This window comes from Pongo pygmaeus, chromosome 11 (genome assembly GCF_028885625.2).
Source record: "Pongo pygmaeus isolate AG05252 chromosome 11, NHGRI_mPonPyg2-v2.0_pri, whole genome shotgun sequence".
NCBI lineage: Eukaryota > Metazoa > Chordata > Mammalia > Primates > Hominidae > Pongo > Pongo pygmaeus.
In genome coordinates this window covers 130,880,959-130,899,305 of record NC_072384.2, presented here as the reverse complement: position 1 = coordinate 130,899,305, position 18,347 = coordinate 130,880,959, and the positions used below count along the sequence as shown (strand labels likewise).

General features: G+C 39.7%; 1 protein-coding gene across 16 annotated transcripts in view; it reads right to left on the bottom strand.

The window, feature by feature from the left end:
* Nucleotides 1-18,347, bottom strand: part of SP140 (SP140 nuclear body protein) — an 88,484-nt gene that overhangs the window by 15,119 nt on the left and 55,018 nt on the right. For 14 of the 16 annotated variants that reach the window (XM_054477706.2, XM_054477710.2, XM_054477712.2 and 11 more), the window contains 6 exons: nt 12,697-12,762; nt 11,273-11,353; nt 9,119-9,193; nt 6,577-6,681; nt 4,350-4,492; nt 2,825-2,872 (listed from right to left, as the gene is read on the bottom strand). In XM_054477706.2, coding sequence (XP_054333681.1) covers nt 2,825-2,872; nt 4,350-4,492; nt 6,577-6,681; nt 9,119-9,193; nt 11,273-11,353; nt 12,697-12,762 — 518 coding nt within the window. The remainder of the gene's footprint in view (nt 1-2,824; nt 2,873-4,349; nt 4,493-6,576; nt 6,682-9,118; nt 9,194-11,272; nt 11,354-12,696; nt 12,763-18,347) is intronic. The other 2 variants (XM_054477711.2, XM_054477714.2) reach the window with 1 other exon arrangement.

The following is an 18,347-nucleotide window of genomic DNA, read 5'->3' as shown; positions in this document are numbered from 1 at the left end:
ATTAAATATAGTTTCTCTGTCTTACTCATATGTTGGCCTCACTGTCTGGGCTGCTACAGCAGAGTTCTCTGAACCTCTCCTTGTTCTGAGTGCTGCCCAATTCATGAATTGCTCTTTGCTCAAATAAATGCTATAAATTTTATTTTGTCTAAGTTTTATTTTTTAAACAGTCTTCCCTTTACCTCATATCTGATTTTTTGGACCTATAAATCTACTGAAAGAATAAAAAGTGTGCAAGTACTACCGTTAAGCCCAATGCAAGTCCCACTCCCTGCAGGGAGTCTGGACCTAGTTTGCACAGGCCAAGTCAGAGAAGCGCTACTTGTCCTCTTACTCCAAGGGGCCCTCAGGCATATTTCCTAAACTTGGCCTTTGTGTCATCCCACCCAGAGGAGCCGCAATAATAATCAGGCTGAGGACTTATCCCCCACAGCCTCCTGGGACCACAGGGCTCAGAGTCCTAGAGGCCATGCAAGTGTCCCAGAGAAGAAGAACACTGCTTTCTGCAGCTCCCCTAGGGACACGGCCCTGGTGATAAAATGCCTCCAAGGTCCTCTGTGCTGCAGCTCTTTTTCCTGAAAGTCTTCCCCTCTCCCTTCTATCCAAATCACAAGACGATGCCAAGTTGACTGACTTTTAAGAGGTAACCCAGTACATTTATTTAGATTGCTTTTGGATATCCATGGCATGACTTGGCATCCTTCCCTTCCGGGATACAGGCAGCCTCAGCTTTTGTCTGTAGCCCAGGGCACAGAGGCCATAAACAAGTGTGATTCAAAGGACAAGCACCTGAGAGATGACCTTGTCACTGAATGCCTCTCCAACCAGTCTAGAATCTCCCACCCCAACCCATTTGTAATTCATCCATGTTGACAACAAATTTAAAACTTTTTTTAGTTTTTGAGACAGAGTCTCACTCAGTCACCTAGGCTGGAGTGCTATGATAAAATTACAGCTCAGTACAGCTTTGACCTTTCAGGCTCAAGTGATCTTCCCACCTCAGTCTCCTGAATAGGTGGGACTACAGGTGTACACCACAATGTCTGGGTAATTTTTTTTTTTTTTTTGGTAGAGATGGTATCTCACTATGTTGCTCAGGGTGGTCTCAAATTCCTGGGCTCAAATGATCCTCCCATCTCAGCCTCTCAAAATGCTGGCATTATAGGCTCAAGTGACCACGTTTGGCCTGAAATAATTTTTGAGGTCAATCTTCTGTAATGGCCATTGGCATTTAGTATGTGCTTGATAATTATATGTTGAGTGGGTGAATAAATGAATGTTGATTCACTTAGAAATCACTGGAGGCTCTTAAGCAAACATTAGCATACAACAATTATTCTGGGTGAGTATATCAGATTGTTTTACAATATCTCAGCTGCCACCAAAAGGTCTATGTGGCCCTTGTCATGAGCAGAGATGCTATCATGTGGCACTCATAGTGACACGAAATTTCCTAAAGCCAAATGGCTCTGCAAGTAAGAGAAGCTCTGAGAGGCACAGAGGACCCATGCAGTTCATAATGGATCCTGGATCTGCCACTTAAGGGACCTTCTGTTCTCCCCCATGTGGAGACACAACATACAGAGGCAACTGCAGCTTGTTGCTGCTAAGTGTTGCACCCCAGAATAGAGGGAGAGTCGGTTAGTCAGAAATTGCCAGCTCATTTGGGTCATCCAGACTCAGTTACTCTTGGCACCTGGGGAAAGGTAGAGATGCTGGTCTTTAGTGTAGTCACTGAATAGGTGACATCATACTTTTCCTTCGGGAAACACAGTGGATGAAGTGTCTCAGTGGCTGAGAATTCAAATCAGCCAGTATATCAGATAATGTAAAGGCCTGGATCTCAGGTTCCCAGTGGAATATGAAGCTTAGTGGCTAGCTATGTGTGAGCTGTTTTAGAAGTCTGTGAATGTCTTGAATGCGTACTTCTACCCGAAGTGCATAAGGATGACATTTTTCTCTTCCTCCTCCTCAGGTTCTCATTCATACCCAGTCTTGGAAAAACCATCACCTTGTCCTGAATATACACGGCACTTAACCTATTTGTTTGTTGCGTTCTTCAAGAGAGGGAAAAATCACTTTTGCAGATAAAAAGCAGGTCTGCACAGTCCCTCTGGTAGAGCCAAAGAGGTGGCATCAACATAAAATATTTTCCTGGTCAGCCCCTCCTATAAAATACGTTTGCCTCTGGAGATCTTCCTCCTCAGTGGCACCATTGTGGTAACAGGAAATAATTTCACCTTGAGAAGACATTCTGTGGATCTGTGTGTACATTTCTTTGGAAAGTGAAAGAGAATGTGAAGGACCAGAAAAGAAATATTCTTTTTGTTGCCGATTTCATTAAACGATATATGGTTTCATGTATGTCTCAAATGGATGTGAGCAAACATCTGCTCCATCCTATTTCACTAAAGTTAGAAAATAGTAACTTCAATGAAAAAAATCTGAATTTTGAGTTGAAGATGATCCTCTCACCTTATTATGAAATATTTTTATGTATCCCATGACCATGCTTGACTTTCCAACTTTGACACTCTTAAAACATCTGCATCTATTGCTAAAATACTTCCAGGAGGTATATTCTGATGGCTCCTTATTATCTTCATATGAAATGGCTGAATCCAAAGAGGACCTAGTTTTATATACATTTAGTGTTCAAATTAGCGACTCTGAAGGAATACATGCAAAAAGTATTTTAATGTGGGTAGTGAAGAAAGTGAAAGCTTAATTATTCTTACCCAATTTCAGACCCCATAAAATAAGATTTTGTGCATGTTAAATCAGTTATGTGACAAGAAGCTGTATAAAGCTATGTAATAATCACCTTTATTTTCCTGTAATGTATTCTTGGAGGATCATGCAGAAATCCATTCTGAAAGACAAAAAGATTCAGGTATATATGGTCAGCCTGTGTTTCTGCTTTGTGAGTCTGGCATTTCCAACCTCCTCCCAAATATTTCTACTTGAGTGTTCCACTGCCAGCTCAAATCCAAGGTGTCTGAATGAGAAACCATCTCCCTGTCTTCACCTGTGCTTCTTCTAGACTTCAATCAATAGAAGCCAGAAAAGCATCTTCAGGACCATTTTCCCTTCTCTTGTGCTTCTTTCCTAAGTCCTAAGAGGTTTTCCTTCACAATCTCATACCATCTATCAGCTCTTTTCCAGTCCCACCAGTGCCACTCCAGCTGGAGTCCCTACATCAGAGCTATCCAAGCAGCACACACTTATTGCCTGCTACTGGGTGTCAGTAATTCTGATCAATCTTGGGCACATGAAGATGGGAAAACCTAAAGGGGTCTACAGACAAAAAGCACTCACAAAAGAATAAATATAACACTGTGAATGAAAGGCCTTAGTAGAGGGCTCAGGAGCCCCGGGAAGTGATGACCCATGGCCAGGTCAATGAACATTCAGGAAGGGGTAACACTTGAACTGAGCATTCTAGATTGAGTATAGGTTTGCTAGGGGGAAAGCCCTGTGGCTGTCTAAAATACTGTTTTATGGCCAGGTGGGGTGGCTGTCGCCTGTAACTCCAGCATTTTGGGAAGCCGAGGAGGCCTCCCGCTTGATGCCAGGAATTCGAGATCAGCCTGGCCAACGTGGCAAAACCCCATTTCTACTAAAAATACAAAAATTAGCCTGGCATGGTGGTACACAACTGTAGTTCCAGCTACTCGAGAGGCTGAGGCACAAGAATCACTTGAATCTGGGAGGTGGAGGTTGCAGTGAGCCGAGATTGAGCCACTGCACTCCTGCTTGGGCAACAGAGTGAAACTGTCTCCTAAAAATAAATAAATAAGATAAAATATAGTTTTAAATGTCATTTCTAATCCTAGAAGATTTCACTGAATCCTTGTTATCTCAATTACAGGTTTAAACTCCTTAGCCTGGCATTAAGGCCCTCCACAAACTGCCCCAATTGTTAAATTATACCTAATTGCACACAACCTGTGCTACCCAAATCCACAGAGCTACTTTTGCCATGGTTCTGGTTTTCATGGCATTCTGGCTTTTATGCCATTCTTTCTCTGAAGTGTCTTATTCCACTGCTTGACTGTCAACTCCTTTCTTTCTTTCAGTGCACAAAGCTATCTGCATGCACCCTAGTCAGAATGACCCTTTCCTCCTCCAAGCTGCTGAGTCTATCCTGATGGAGCCCCTGGTACAATGTCAATGTGTTGCACTGTAGTGTGGTTATGAATGTGGGGTCCCTCTCTCCTGAGTGAGAGGATAAACCCACTGGCATCAAGGCTTTAGCTACAACCTAACAAATATTTGGTGAATAAACAGTCTCCTCACTATTAGGGAACAAGAAGGGACACAGGTCTGGCCCCTTGTCATTGGAATACCTCCATCAGCCATCGTAGGGGCCACCCGCCACAGCGCACACTCAGCCTCCAGTTCTTTGATCTTGCGTGGCCTCCTTTGATTTCAAATTCCGTGGGGGTGAACCATTTTCCATCCTCAGTCTGTATACACTTCACCAAGATTCCTGTAAGACCAGGGTAACTTGATCCTGAGCCCTCTTTGTTCCCAGCACTCAGATTGTGGCCATCACCACACTGGATCTAGAGCCACCCAATTTGTGATGAAGATCAATAGCACGAGGGTCTGGCCTTCCCTCTCAGACTACAGAGGCCCCAAATCCAGCCTGAAAGTCCCCTGTAAGGATATTTCCTGGTGGGGGTGCACATTTTTTTGACCTTCATCCATGAAGAAAGTGATGGTTATCATCAAGAGCATCCTTTTAAGCGTTTCAAAAGCACTTACAGAAGGAAAAGCAAGTGATTCTGAAAGATGAGAGGACTCCAACTTGCTATTCAAATTTGGAAGTACAGGCCAGGCCTGAGTCTCCAGATGCCTGTGAGGGCAATGTTGGAGGCAGAATCCTCAACTTGTGGCTATGGTCTCAGATGGGTGCCTTGTGGCTCAGGGGGTCACTCCCGCAACATCTGCACTCTCAATTATAACATGTTTTATGCAGTCTAGTGGCATTATTGAACAGAGATTTTCATATCCCTGCAATCACGGGTAGCTGATATTAAAAAACTAATTGTGAAATGTTATCCGATAAAAAATTTAATTTATATGTAAAAGATAGTCACATGCTCAATACTATTAGCCATTAAGGAAACACAAACCAAAACCAAAATGAGATGCCATGTCATACCCACTAGGATGACATGATGACTGTAATAAAAAAAGACAGACAGATGATAACAAAGTTGGTGAGCATGTAGAGAAATTGGAGCCTTCATACATTGCTGGTAGGAATACAGAATAGTGCAGCCACTGTGGAAAACACTTTGGTGATTCCTCAATAAGTTAAACATAGAATTACCATACGATGCAGTAATTCCTCTCTTGAATATATACCCAAAAGAACTGAAATATGTTCACACAAAACTTGTTACACAAATGTTCAGAACAGCATTATTTATAATAGCCAAAGAGTGAAAATAGTTCCAAATGATGAGTTTATAAACAAAGTGTGGTATATCTATACAATGAAATATATTATTTGTCAATAAAAGAAATGAAATACTAATACATTCACTATGGATGAACTTTGAAAATATCACGATCAGTGAATGAAGGCAGTCAGGAAAGGGCATGTATTATAGGATTCCATTTCTAGAAAGGCCTACAACAGGCAAACTTATAGAGCAGAAAATAGATTAGTGGCTGCTTAGGTGGGAATGGGCACTGACTGCTAATTGACATGGGCTTTTTTTTCAGTGGGGAACAAATTGTTCTAAAATTAGAGGATAATGATAGCTGTACAATTCTGTGAATATACAAAAAAATAGTTGATTTGTACACTCTAAGTGGTGAGTTGTATGATATGTGAACTATATCTCAGTAAAGCTGTTTAGAAATAGTCACAATGCAAACATTTCTGTTAATTGACATCCAAAGAGTCATATTAAGATTGGTCTGAGATGATGGCCATTCTAATAGACTTTTTTTTGGCAAAGTTTTATAATTTACAGTAAAAACATGTAAATTTACATATTTTACATCAATATGTAAATTAGTTCTCACAGCTACATCATGAGGCAGGTTTTTCATTATTGTTCCCTCTCTTGGATGAGAGATTTCAGGTTCAGAAAGGTTCCCTTCTCTACTCAGAATGGAACAGTCACTCCTGGCACAGCCAAGGCTGGATCTCAGGCTTCCTGATCCCAAACTCTGTGATCATCTCCCTATACCAAGCACCCTGCCCTGGTGATGGCACTCCAGAAGGCAGAGAGAATATGAAGGTCGAGGTTGAGGGCCTCTTCATTTTTCTGTCTGATTCAAAGTAAAATACGTGACATTTTCCATCTGTGAATTGATGTTCCTGCCTTCTCTTTGGTTCTTTGGGCACCCTCTGGACATTCCATGTGCGAGTGAGCATCTAATGGGTGTGATTTCTTAAAGTCTGAAAACGTCATCTTAGAAATCCCTTCCTCCTTCCCTCAAGCCAAACTGGGACCAAACTCCTTGAATGATGTGTAATTCACATGATAATTCCCCACTACTTGTGATGCCTTCAGATAGGAGCTGCAAATTAAAGAAGACCATAAAACCTACCTTGCTTCAATTTCTTCTTATGTAAAATTCCGTTCACCCCACCACAGGTCACTGGAAGCAAAGGAGCCTTAAAATCCATAGTTTCATCTTTGTGCTTTCTTGAAGCTGAAAGAGAGGATTTCTTCATTCTGTCTCACTTTGCAAAGGCACATCCCCCCTCCCTACTGAGGTAATTCCTATAAAGACACGAGGGATACTTAGGAAATTCTATTCCAAAAACCTCTAGAGTTTCAAAGTCTTTCTTCCAAGTGGCATTTTTGATACATAATTACAGAATGTCTACCCCAATTTCACCTTTCAAATTTCATACAAAATAGAATGCTTTAGCAGAGAAATTAGACTTCAGTAAAACTGGTTTAACTCCTAATCTCGTAAGCTCCACTGATTCTTATATGACAATGAAACACAGTTACTGTCACTGTTCTGACAGGAGCTCTCCAGCTATGCTGTTTTGCTGCAGGTAGGTAGCCTTAGATGAAGCCAGAGATCATATTCAATCTCCCCATTTGAGCACTGACGGGGCAAGCAGGGAGAGGGTAATGATGGGATAACCTAATGGAGATGATGTCTGCCTTCTATTTTTGTTCTCTGCTTTAGTTCATTTCTCCGTCCTGTCTGCTTTCCCTGTAGCTAAGAGAAGAGCTCAGGGAGCTCCAGAATAATCTGAAAATTATATGGGTTTGCAGGTGGGGGACTGGAGACCTGATTTCACAGAGAAGGGGGTGAAAGGTCTTCAAAGGAACTCCAGGAGGGTGAGCAGTGAATCCTTCCCTTCCAACCAAAGGTGTAGGGCCAGGCGTGGTGGCTCACACCTGTAATCTCAGCACTTTGGGAGGGCGAGGCAGGTGGATCACTTGACATCAGGAGTTCAAGACCAGCCTGGCCAACATGGTGAAACTCCATCTCTACCAAAAATACAAAAATTAGCCAGGTATGGTGGTGCCCAACTATAATTCCGGCTACTTGGGAGGCTAAGTCAGGATAATTGCTTGACCCTGGAAGGTGGAGTCTGCAGTGAGATCACACCACTGCACTCCAGCCTGGGCAACAGAAGTCATGATAAACAGGGGAGCTGTCCTTGGTCCTCAGACAAATTTTTAGAAAGGCAGACTATTAGGACCAGGATGGACTAATAAGAAAGATGGTTGGCCTACCTACAGAATGGAAGAAAAATTTTGCAGTTTATCTATCTGACTAACGGCTAATATCCAGAATCTACAAGAAACTTAAAACAAATTTCAAGAAAAAACAACCCCATCAAAAAGTGGGCAAAGGATATGAACAGACACTTCTTAAAAGAAGACATTTATCTGGCCAACAAACATGAATAAAAGCTCATCATCACTGGTCATTAGAGAAATGCAAATCAAAACCACAATGAGATACCATCTCACACCAGTTAGAATGGCAATCACTAAAAAGTCAGGAAACAACAGATGCTGAAGAGGATGTGGAGAAATAGGTATGCTTTAACACTGTTGGTTGGAGTGTAAATTAGTTCAACCATTAGGGAAGACAGTGTGGCGATTCCTCAAGGATCTAGAACCAGAAATACCATTTGACCCAGCAGTCACATTACTGGATATATACCCAAAGGATTATAAATCAGTTTACTATAAAGACACACACACATGTGTGTTTATTGCAGCAGTGTTCACAACAGCAAAGACTAGGAACCAGCCAAATGTCCATCAATGATAGACTGGATAAAGAAAATGTGGCACATATAGACCATGAAATACTATGTAGCCATAAAAAAGAATGAGTTCATGTCCTTTACAGGGATATGGATGAAGCTGGAAACCATCATTCTGGGCAAACTAACACAGGAACAGAAAACCAAACATCACATGCTCTCACTCATAAGTGGAAGTCGAACAATGAGGACACATGGACACAGGGACGGGAACATCACACACCGGAGCCTGTTGGGATTTGGGGGCTAGGGGAAGGATAGCATTAGGAGAAATACCTAATGTAGATGATGGGTTGTAGAACCTGCACATTCTACACGTGTATGCCAGAACTTAAAGAATAAAGAAAGAAAGAAAGAAAGATGGTTGGCCTAATTCATGCTCTTGCTTTCCAGATGAGAAAACTGAGACAAAGAAAGTCAAATGATCAGCCTAAGCCCACACAAAAAGAAAGTCTTAGGACACAGATCTCTAACCACAACTCTGCTTCACCCTTAGCGTGCAACCTGTGGCTTTCTGAGTAGTCAGAAGAAGGTCAGCTAAATCACTTATGGGTTATACCCTTTATACGGTAATGAACTATCTCCAGCCTTGAAATTTATCATTTCAGTGAAAGTAGCACTTTAGTGGCCCCTGGGCCTCTGGGGTCTGGTTGTAGATCCATCACCAACTTACTTCCTTCTTTCCTTGATACATTTTGGAAAATGACTAAATAGGATACATTTCTCACTAGTTAGTACGGCTTCATAAAACAATTAAGGAAATGGGTTTATTACCGAAAGTACAGTGTACCGCACAGGAAATTAGATGTTTAGTTATTGAAAGTGCATTCCTCTTTTCTTTTTTACCTCTTGATCGGACTCTTTTCTGTGGAGCTCTGTCACTCTGAGTGAAGCGGGTTCCAGGTTTGCCTCTCTTTCTCCCTGAGAAAGTAGAATAATATAATCACAGTCATTTATGAGCAGCTGTATTACACATATTACAGCTTTTCAAAAATTCCATTTAAATGTAACTTTCTAAAAGCCTGTTTAATGTATAAATAAAAAGATTTAAACCGTAGCCTTTAAGGTATGAAGAATTAGATAGCTAATGTTAGGTTCACTTTATATTTCATTTTCCTATTCCTATGTTAGGAAAAAAACTAATTGAAATCAGCATTTCACGTATATCTCAAGCAAAAGTATAAATGCTTCATTCCATATTTTGAAGGTTCATTTCGTATTTTGAGGTTCATTTCATATTTCATTCCAAACATATATATTTGAAATATATATGACATATAATACACATTAAACACTTACACATCCATTAATTTATTTAATCTTTGCAAGATCAAAATGATGATTACCGTCATTACAGAAACTAAAATATTCAGAGAAAATTGAGACAAAACTACAAAATTAAGTGAAGGCGTTTCGGTTTCTCTCAGCAGAGACACAAATAAATGACAGTTCTGTGAGTTAAGGGAAACCCTATTAGGTGCTCCATAGGTGAGATATATGCTGCACATATCATATTGGGGGAAGATATTTGTACCCTTGTGCTGAAAGTAATCGTAAATGTGACCAGGGCTTCGTCCACATGGCTTTGGAAAAAATAAATATTAGGATCTAAAAAACTAATCAGAAGAAGGTTAATCATGAGGAATGGGTAGAATTGAGACTTCCACAGCCTTCCTTCCAAATAGTAATTAAGGACTGACATGGCAGACACTGCAGCCGACGATGTTCTCCCATGCGCATGCTAATTGGCTGTGGATGGGCATCTCAATGTTTACTATCGTTCAAATGTGTTTTATTTCCCAAGGCGGGAAAGCAAAGTGTTCCTTCCTTCTTGTGTTGGATGTCCACCATCCAATGACCACCATCTGGGGGTGCTGATCAGGGTCATGTATGCCCATGAGGAAACATTTTCCAGCCTATGCATTCCTAAGTACTATAAATTCTAAGCATATCATGAGCATATTAGGCCACCAAAGTAAAAAGGACCAATCAGACCCAAAGTGGACCTACGGCTTGGAAATGAGAGTTTCATGGGCAAAACTGAGAAAGTCCCAAGCAAGTAGGTTGAGTTGAGCACCCGCATCCTAGGACGATGCACCAGGCCACGTATGTAACCTTAGAAAGAGTTGGTGGAACTGATTATGCCAGGTTCAGCCCTTCACTCACATCCAGGTTGTGGAAGTAAAGCTCTATTTCTTTCAAAATAAGTCAAGTTGTGATGCCTGACCCCTCCCCTTCCCTTGCAGTGGACTTGATGAAAGCATCTCATGGAAGAAAGAGCTAGTGATTGTGCATCAACCACTTGCAATGTCATTTCACGGCTGCACCTGTCAGGCAAGACACTTCCACACTCTGATCTCACCCATCTCTCTCACCTCCCCAATCCTGGATGGGACCAAGCCAACAGCTATGGAGTGGGGCTAGGGCCAAGAGAGAATAAGAGAAGACACTGACCATGTCACCCCCAATTATATGTGTTCCAGACTAAGGCTTGCCCAGGCCGAAGGAGGGAAGGTGCTTTAAACTGGGGAAGACATTGTAGTTTTAATACTAGGTCAGAAAGGTCCCAGCTACTGAAATGAGACTCTTACTGTTTTTAAAAGGGAACAAGAAAGCGATAGAGCTTGCTCAAGACAGGAAAGAACTCATCTAGGAGGAGGACTTGAAAGGGCAGTGAGAAAATAAACCTGTATTCGGCTTACAATTTACCAGGTCCAGCCATTTTAATAAAACAATGATTTAAGGCAAAGCAATTTCCAGGAAAATGAGACAAAACACAGAGGAAAACTATTTTAGAAACTGGGAAGATAAGATCTATGATATAAATACAATCAACTTACAACCCTTGCTTATAATGAGTTTGCTTTTTTAGATTTCGCTGCTCTCCAATTGACTAAGCTTGATGAGTAAACAATTAAGGTGGATCTAGGCTCATCAATACCTCAGTAAAATTTGTATTGACCTGTAGGGCAAAGGGAAAGTGGACAAACTTTATCTTACTCCTAATCTTGGAAAGGCCTTTCAGATTCACGTTCGCCTTCTTTTCACTGGAGACCAGCTGGCCGTCGGCTTTGCTATTATCTGGGGATAGGCAGGGGAAAATGTATTAATAGAACTGGGCAGAACAACAGCTGTCATGCAGGAACAAACGCAAGTGAGGGAGTCCTGGGTCTCATTCTGGATCCCCTCGAGCAGGTGTCCAGAGCATTTTCTGCTTTTGGGAGTGTTGACTTTTAAGTTACACACAGGATTTAATTGTACATTGAAGTCTCTTAGAATTTGTTTACATACACACAGACTTAAATGAAAATGTTATAATGATTCAGACTTAAATGAAAATGTTATAATAATTCAGTCCAAACAAATTTTCAATTTGAAAACAGCCATTCTTAAAATGCATGCAGCCACTTTTTTTTTTCTTTCCAAACAAAGCTGTCACATCCACCAACCAGGCAGCCACATCAACTGGCAAGATTGGTAAAAATTAATAACTTTCAATAGGACTCTAAAATCTTACTATTTAGATCCACTGATTCAAAATCGACAATCATTTAGAAAATGAGACATAGCCTTCATCATCTAGAAGAAAGGAAGTCCTCAGACCATGGCTAAAATAAATTTCCAAAATTTCAGGGGCCTGATTATAAAGAATATATATATTTACAGGAAATTCAGAAAATAAAATGATAGGAAACATCACCATTGGAGATAGCCACAGATGAGGATGGCTATCTCCAGATGATGATTTGTGCAAAAATATTCTCCTAGGCTTTTCTTTTTGCATATGTTACTTTTTGAATAACACTTTTTCATTAAAAATGTTGAAGATTTATAATATTTTAATATATACATACATTTAAAAACCACAGATAAAAATATAAACATCACCTCTATTACACTGACCAAATGTAACCACTGCATATATTTTTATGAATGAACTGCCATCCATTTTTCTGTATTTATGTCTCTTTATATGTACAGATAAATAATTACATATGTATATATCAGGATACATAAAATATACTTCACAAGTATGAATTTCACATAAAATATGGTTATACATATATATATTTTTACAATTGTGCACACACACACATACACCCTGATTTCTTCATTTAACCCTCTTAGGAATGTCTTTCCAAATTAATAAAAATACTTTGAGCTAGGAAAGAAAGTCATACTGAGGATGATAACACCTCCCTGTTAACTGTGGGCCTCTGGACTATTATTACATGCATTAGAAACCATTTTGTTGAAGCCATTGCATTCTCAGGCCTCTTTGTCACAGCCTGTTAGTCTACATCCTAACGGATACAGGAGGTACAGAACTCTCCTGGCCCTGGGGAACTGCAGGCCTTCCAGAATACAACGGACAGTGCCCTAATAAACTCAAAAGCTGTAACTACTTCACTTTGCCTGCTTACCATTTTGTTGGCCGTTTTTCTGCCTTCTCGTTCTCATTCTGCTCCAGCCATGCCCCCTCTTTTTTCCTTCAAACCAAAGAGAATAAAGTTAATTATGCAGAGGTATAAATATAATTCTCTGAGTTTTATATGCCAATAGTATTGAAGATTTTTTTCATACTTTGGTCCGCAGGAATGGGGCAAAATACTTTATGATCAGTGTAGCAGCGTGGAGGTTGAGTACAGAGTATATTTTACCTCTGCATGAGCCTTGGGCCATGGGCTTGGGAGAGACTATAGGAGATGACCTTCCTTTGAACAAAATTTTTAATGGAAAATTAACTCTTGCTGGCACCTTAGAGTAAATGATAACTGCTGTTTCACGTTCCTTCTTCAAGTGTTTGTTGTGTAAATTCAAATGTGCAATGAGAGGGCAACCTCCTTGAAGCTGATGGTGTTATGGATAATATTCGGTATTGGAAATTGGGAGATATTCTGAACTTGATATGGAGAGTTTTCATTATGTAATTACATAATCATTATAGAATCCCTATATAATTTCCTTAAATAATCTCAGCAGTGCCTCCACACTGTCAGCCCTCCTTCAAGCTGCAGAGCAGCTGACTCCAGGAATGCTATGGTGACTCCAGGAACGCTATGGTGACCCCAGAAACTCATCAGTGTCCTGAATCTGGCCGTCTGGACCATTTGCAGTCTGATGTGCCCTTTATCAGAAAAGTGACTCCACAATGCACTGATTTTCTGACTGTCCCTCATCTCCTCCTGTGCACACACTATGGGAGGGCAGTAGGCTCACTGAAGGAAGCAGTCCCCAGAAAGGGATCATCTCCTTCCTGGATAGTGACCAGGACAAAAGTGGTGGGGATTGTGAGTATTCTGTAGACCTATCTTGAAAATTCAGGATTCTGTTGTGACCCGTCATTCCTAGGGATGATGCCTCATTCTTTCACCTACCAGCCTGGTGGGTATGGCCTTCAAAGTGCCTAGGGATTCAGATTTAACTCCAGACACATTTTATAAAATGCTTTTCCTCTACCTCTATCTAATTTTGTAGATGGAAAGTCTAAGTGAGAAAAGGAGATAATTAGGGCAAAAGATGAAGGTACAGCCACTGGAATGGTATAGCAGATTTTGCAGCAGAGAAGCAAGAGAAAAATCCAGACATCTAAAGAGGTATGGGAGAAACAGAAGCATTGGTGATATCTGTCTTTCAGAATAACCCAAAGATCCTTTGTCCAGAAGGAAAACACACTACTCCAGTGCTCCCGCCTCTGAGAATGCTGAGTCAGCCATGAGATGGCAGGGGCTGGGCCCAGCTTCTGAGGTCCCACACAGAACCCTCTAGACATCGTCTCCACCACTATTCTCAGTCATTTGTTAGAGGGGGACTGCCACCTGGTTGGTGACATGGACAAATAGGACAGATTGGACAGACTGTCCTCAAGCAGTCCCCCACTTGTCCACCCTCTCCCCAGCCACACACAAACAAATCAAGGATGAACAGAACTGGGAACTCCAAGGCTTACAGCCAGCCAGGAGCCACGTAGGAGGCACTGTTCACCTTCTCCCTTACTAATGTACATCCCACTCAGGGAAGCCCAACAATTGTATACACTTCCCTTCTGGGAGCACCACGTGTGCCCTGGGGATTGTGCTTCTTGTATGAAAGCCAGGCACTAACTTGCCTCCCTCACATAGGGACTTGTACCTTAGAGGTGGTCATAAGGGACCTAAATCGTTTACAGTTTATGAAATGTGTGTGTGTACGTGTGTGTGTGTAGATACAGGGTCTCACTATGTTGTCCAGGCTGGTTTTTGAACTCCTGACCTCAAGTGATCCTCCTGTATTGGCCTCCCAAAGTACTGGGATAACATGAGTGAGCCACTGCACTGGGTCAAGATTTGTTAAATGTTGCAGGAAAAAAATTGAATGCATGTGGACCCATGGGTCCGACTAATCAGAGTGACTGATGGGGTGGTGTCTTCGTGGGGAAATTTGCCAGAAGCAAAAATGTGGGGTGAATTTGCTGGGAGGCCATTCTCCATGGCATTTCTACATGCCTCAGAGTATCACTTCAAGGATATTTGAATAGCAAAGCAGCCTTGGAAGCTAGAGATCATGTAGCCTCCAGATTATAGGGCAAATGTATCCCTGACCAGTATAAAGTAGAGAACATCTCCCTCCTTAGAAATTTTCCAAAGGAGATGCCTCCAGAAGAGATTTGCTTAAGATCCCCAGAGGAGATTTCCTTAATATCCCCAGAGGAGAGTTGCTTAAATTCCAGCTAAAAAGATAATGTCTCCCTCAGAGGTAAGGTTTGGGCAGGTTTGCTATTGGTCCCCTTATAATCCCATAAGGTCCTCAGTGAAGCATTCTTCTGCTGCTGCACACACCTATGAGTGCAGCATCCACCTGGGCTTGCTCTGCACCATCCTTTTCATGGGTCCTGAGGGGAAGAACTGATGCATCTACTCTATATCCCAGCAATTTTGTTCCTAGGTATTTACGCAAGAGATATGAAAAAACAGGAAGACTCCTACAAGAATGTGCTCAGCAGAGTTTTCATAATAGCAAAAACTTAAAAAACTCGAGGTGTCCATCAATAGGAGAATTATAAACAAAATCTGGTATATCCAGATAATGTACACTACTTACCAATGAAAAAGAACAAACTACTGAGACATCCAACAATATGGATGAATCTCAAAAACATGCTGTGTGAAATAAATCCCACTCTAAAGAGAATATGCTATAAAACCTTATTTATATAAAGTTTTTTAAAAGCCAAATTATCATAGTTGTAGTGGGTGGAGATACACCAGAAAGGGCGTAAGGAACCTTTCCAGGGTGATGGTCATGTTCTGTATCTTGATAAGAATTTTGATGGTGCAGAAAAATGCAGTTATAAGAACTCATCAAATGGTACACTTAATACTTGTGCATTTCATTGTAAATTTTATCTTAACAAAAGAACTCTAAATGTATATTGAACTCTAGTTAATGATATACATGCCGACGTATTTGAGGGGGAAGAGTGCTAACGTGTGCAGCCTTGAAATGTTTCAAACTTGACCACCAGTTAGTGAGTGGATAGAGAAATGCAAAGATGAATAGAAAAGTGATAAAGCAGGAATGATACAATGTTAATTGTGAATCTATGTGAAAGTATATTGATGTTTAGTGTACAATTCTCCCAAGTCTTCTGTATGCTTAAAATTTTCGTGATAAATTTTGGGGAAAAAAAGCTTTTAGAGAGAAAGGACAGAATATTTACCAAGAAGTTACAGTTAGTTACATAAGAGAATAATTGTTATTAGCCACACCATAGATTCCAGGAAATAATATAGTAATCACTTTACTATACTGAGAAGAAATAAATTATCGACCTAGAATTTTTAATGTAGCTAAAAAGTTCTATCAAAGTAAAGACAAAGTTGTACATCCAACACTTACAGAGTTTACCACTTAGAGATCACTCACTAGAAAAAACAAAGAATTTACTTCGGCTAGACAAAAAGTGAAACCAAAGAAAAAGAACAATGGTGAGTATACAAAATAATTTTTTTAATTAAGTAAATATCAACTGTAAAAATGATAATAGTTTCAAAATTTATAGTTAAAAATAAAATATTAAACAATAGCCAAAATGGTAGAGATGGAGTGTTCAGTTTGTAGTGAAACCATGATAAGATCCTTGTCATCTTTTGGGATTGGGGCATAATTTAAAAGATTACAGAAATTTTATCTTTAATTTCCAAACCAGCAGGGAGAAAGGGGAGAATATATAGTTTTATACCAATCCATTAGAAAGCAAGAAGGAGACACGAAAGATACAAATAAAGAATGGTCAACAATACCACAGAAGATATAGGTCAATATACATCTGGAATCTCAATAAATGTAAACAAATTGAAATTTACCTATTAAGAATCTAGGAATATCAGACAAAATTACAAAAGTTAAGTGCAGTTACAAGAGACATAAAAGAAAACTGAACAAGAGGGCATCACATAAAGTGAGTGAAAAATATTTTTTAAAAATCATAAAAGTTTGTGTAACAATGTTAGTACTTGGCAAAAGAGATTTTATGGCAAAAGCATTAACAGGGATAAAGCAGAATGCTGTATAATGATAAAAGAAAAACATCCATTGAAAAGTTATAAATCATAAATAGCCTCAAAATATTTAAAGTAAAGCAACAAAATAAAGAGGAATTGGCAAATATACCACCATGTGTGAGAATTTAACACATTTGTATGCAAATCTGATGAAGCAAATAAAACTTAAATTACTATGGACACAAATTTAAACAAGAAAGTTGTGCTTGATAAAAAAGATATACATGGAGTGAAGCCAGAGCCTAACAAATAGTTCAAATGTACATTATTCTCAAGGGGCAGAAAACATTTACAAATATTGACCACACATTAGGTTGCAAATTAAAAAAAAAAACACCTTGGTTTAGGGGTGGTATATGCCTGTATTCCTACTTATTTGGGAGTCTGAGGCAGGAGGATCACTTGAGCCCAGGAGTTTATGGCCATCCTGGAACACATAGTGAGGCCCCATCTTTTAAAAAACAAACTAGCAAAAAACAGATCAGCTGTTGTCAAGAACCAGAGAATGGAGAGAAGAATGCAAGTGGACTTTGGGGTGATGAAAATGATACATGTCATGATTGTGGAGGTATTTATATAACTGCACACATTTGTTAAAACAAATTAGGTTATACCTTAAGGTGATGAATTTGTTTTATGTAAATTACAGCTCAATAAAGCAGCTAAGAAAAGTGGACGTGTGGAACATCTACGTAAAGAAAATTCTGTTAGTGTTGTCCTTATCAAAGATTACTTGAACATACATGCATGAGTGTTTATTTCTGGGTTCCCTATTCAATTGCATTGGTTTATGTGTGTTTTTATGCCAGTACCATACTGTTTTGATTACTCTTGCTTTGTAACATAGTTTAAAATCAGACAGTATGATGCCTCCAGTTTATTTCTTTTTTTTTCAAAATTACTTTGACTATTTGGAGTCTTTTATGATTCAATACAAATTTTAGGATTCCTTTTACCTATTTCTGTGAAAAATGTCATTTAAATTTTGATAGAGATTTCATTGACTCTCCAGATCACTTTGGGTAATATGGACATTTTAACAATATTCTTCCAGTTCATGAACATGAGATATCTTTCCATTTATTTGTATATTTTTCAATTTCTTTCATCAATGTCATAGTTTTCAGTGTGCAAATATTTCACCTCTTGTTAACTTGGTTCCTATTTTATTCTTTTTGTTGCTATTGTAAATGGGATTGTATCTTAATTTATTTTTTGGATAGTTCATTGTTAGTGCATAGAAACACAACTGATCTTTGAATCTGGCAACTTTACTGAATTCATTTGTTAGTTCCAACAGTTTTTTGATGGAGTCTATAGGGTTTTCTACATAGAAGATCATGTCACCTGCAAACAGAGACAATTTAACTTCTTTCCAATTTGGATGCCTTTTTTTTCTTGCTTACTTGCTCTGACTAGGACTTACATCACTATGCTGAATACAGATGTCAAGAAGGGGCATTTAATCTTGACAAAGGTGCCAAGAATAAATAATGGAGAAAAGATAGTCTCTTCAATAAATGGTCCTAAGA